Source organism: Apteryx rowi, unplaced genomic scaffold (assembly GCF_003343035.1).
Source record: "Apteryx rowi isolate R43461 unplaced genomic scaffold, aptRow1 scaffold_492, whole genome shotgun sequence".
Classification (NCBI taxonomy): Eukaryota; Metazoa; Chordata; class Aves; order Apterygiformes; family Apterygidae; genus Apteryx; species Apteryx rowi.
Window position 1 is genome coordinate 73,771 of NW_020450752.1, and position 1,404 is coordinate 75,174.

The 1,404-nt window shown below is 72.7% G+C and overlaps 1 protein-coding gene across 2 annotated transcripts in view; it reads right to left on the bottom strand.

The window, feature by feature from the left end:
• Positions 1-379, bottom strand: part of UFC1 (ubiquitin-fold modifier conjugating enzyme 1) — a 2,343-nt gene extending 1,964 nt beyond the window's left edge. The window contains exon 1 of one of the 2 annotated variants that reach the window (XM_026079098.1): positions 223-379. In XM_026079098.1, the coding sequence (XP_025934883.1) occupies positions 223-345 (123 nt within the window). In that variant the 5' untranslated portion in view covers positions 346-379. The remainder of the gene's footprint in view (positions 1-222) is intronic. The other variant, XM_026079099.1, reaches the window with a different exon arrangement.
• Between the last annotated feature and the right edge of the window lie 1,025 nt (positions 380-1,404).

A 1,404-nucleotide genomic window follows, 5' to 3' on the forward strand; every position in this document is an offset into this window, starting at 1 on the left:
GACAGTGGGCCCCAGGGGAACGAGACAGTGGGCCCCAGGGGAACGAGGGAGCCCGGGCAGCGCTGCGGAGGAGGAGGAGGCCAGGGGCAACCCCCAGGGGGCGCTGTGCGCGGCGGGGGCGAGCCTCGGCGCGACCCTCCTCGGCCACCGTCGCGGCGGGGCCCCAGCAGCCCGGGCAGCGCCGAGCCGCTCCCCTGCCGGAGCAGCGGCGGCGGGGCCTACCTTGATGAGCGCCTGGTACTCCTCTTTCAGCCGCTGCACCCACAGCTCCCGGTCCCGCGGGCTCGCCGCTGTCCGCAGCAGCGGCAGCGCCGCCACCACCTTCCGCGTCGCCTCGTCCGCCATCTTTGGCGAGGGCGGGGCGGACCGGAAAAGGCTTCGCGGGGCTTGGTTTGCATTGGCACGCCGCCATCTTTGCTAGGGGCAAAGGCCGCTGACCGGAGGTGACGCTCTGGGAGAAACTAGGCCTGAGGCCGCCATCTTTCTTAGGGGCAGAGGACCGTGACAAGCAGTGACGTTCCGGGGTGGGGCTGGTCCCAGCGCCGCCATCTTTACTACAGGCGGGGGGGGGGCGAGGACAAACCGTGACGCTAGGGAGCGCTGTGTCCATCGCCGCCATCTTAAGCACGGGCACGAGGACCGACAGGCCGTGACGCGAGGGGAGGGGTTGCTCCCAGTGCTGCCATCCTTAGTGCTGGCAGCGCTGAGTCCATCGGGTCTCAGCTGTGCCCATCACGTCCTCCCACCTGGGGGCTCCCTGGGGCCGGTTCCCTCCCGCTGCCCCACTTGTGAGCCCCGCTCAGCCCGTCTGGCTCCAGCAGTGTCCCCTTCCCCCACGTCCCCTGCATGGCCAAGGGACACCCTGGGGACAGCACACCGGAGGGCCGGGGTCACCTCGCGGCAGGGACCCGCGGGCGGCACCTCCAGCACCCCCAGGGCCACACTGTGAGGGACGGGTCCCCGCGGCAGCACGAGTGACATGGCGGCGGCGGTGGCTCAAGGCGCCTTTATTGGGGGCCGGGCGGGCGCCGCTCAGGGCCGCTGCACCGCCCGCTTGCCGAAATCCAGCAGCTGGGAGAAGAGCTCGAAGGCGCCGGTGCGCAGCTCCGCAGCCAGGGGCGCGAAGTGCTGGCTGGCTCGCTCCAGATAGACCCTGGGGTGGGGGGAGAGCGGCGGGCGTCAGGGCGACGCGCGGGGGCCGGGGCCCACCCGCTCGCCCGCTCGGCCGCCCGGCGCACTTGGCCTGCTGCTTCATCTCCTGCGCCTTGAGCTTGTCGGGCAGCTCCTTGGTGACGTAGTCGGAGAGCGTCCGCAGGTGCAGCTCCAGCGCGTCGAAGGCGGCCTCCACGCGCGCCTCCAGCTGCGCCTCGCTGGCGGCCGCGCCGGGCGCCTCGGCCTCCCGCC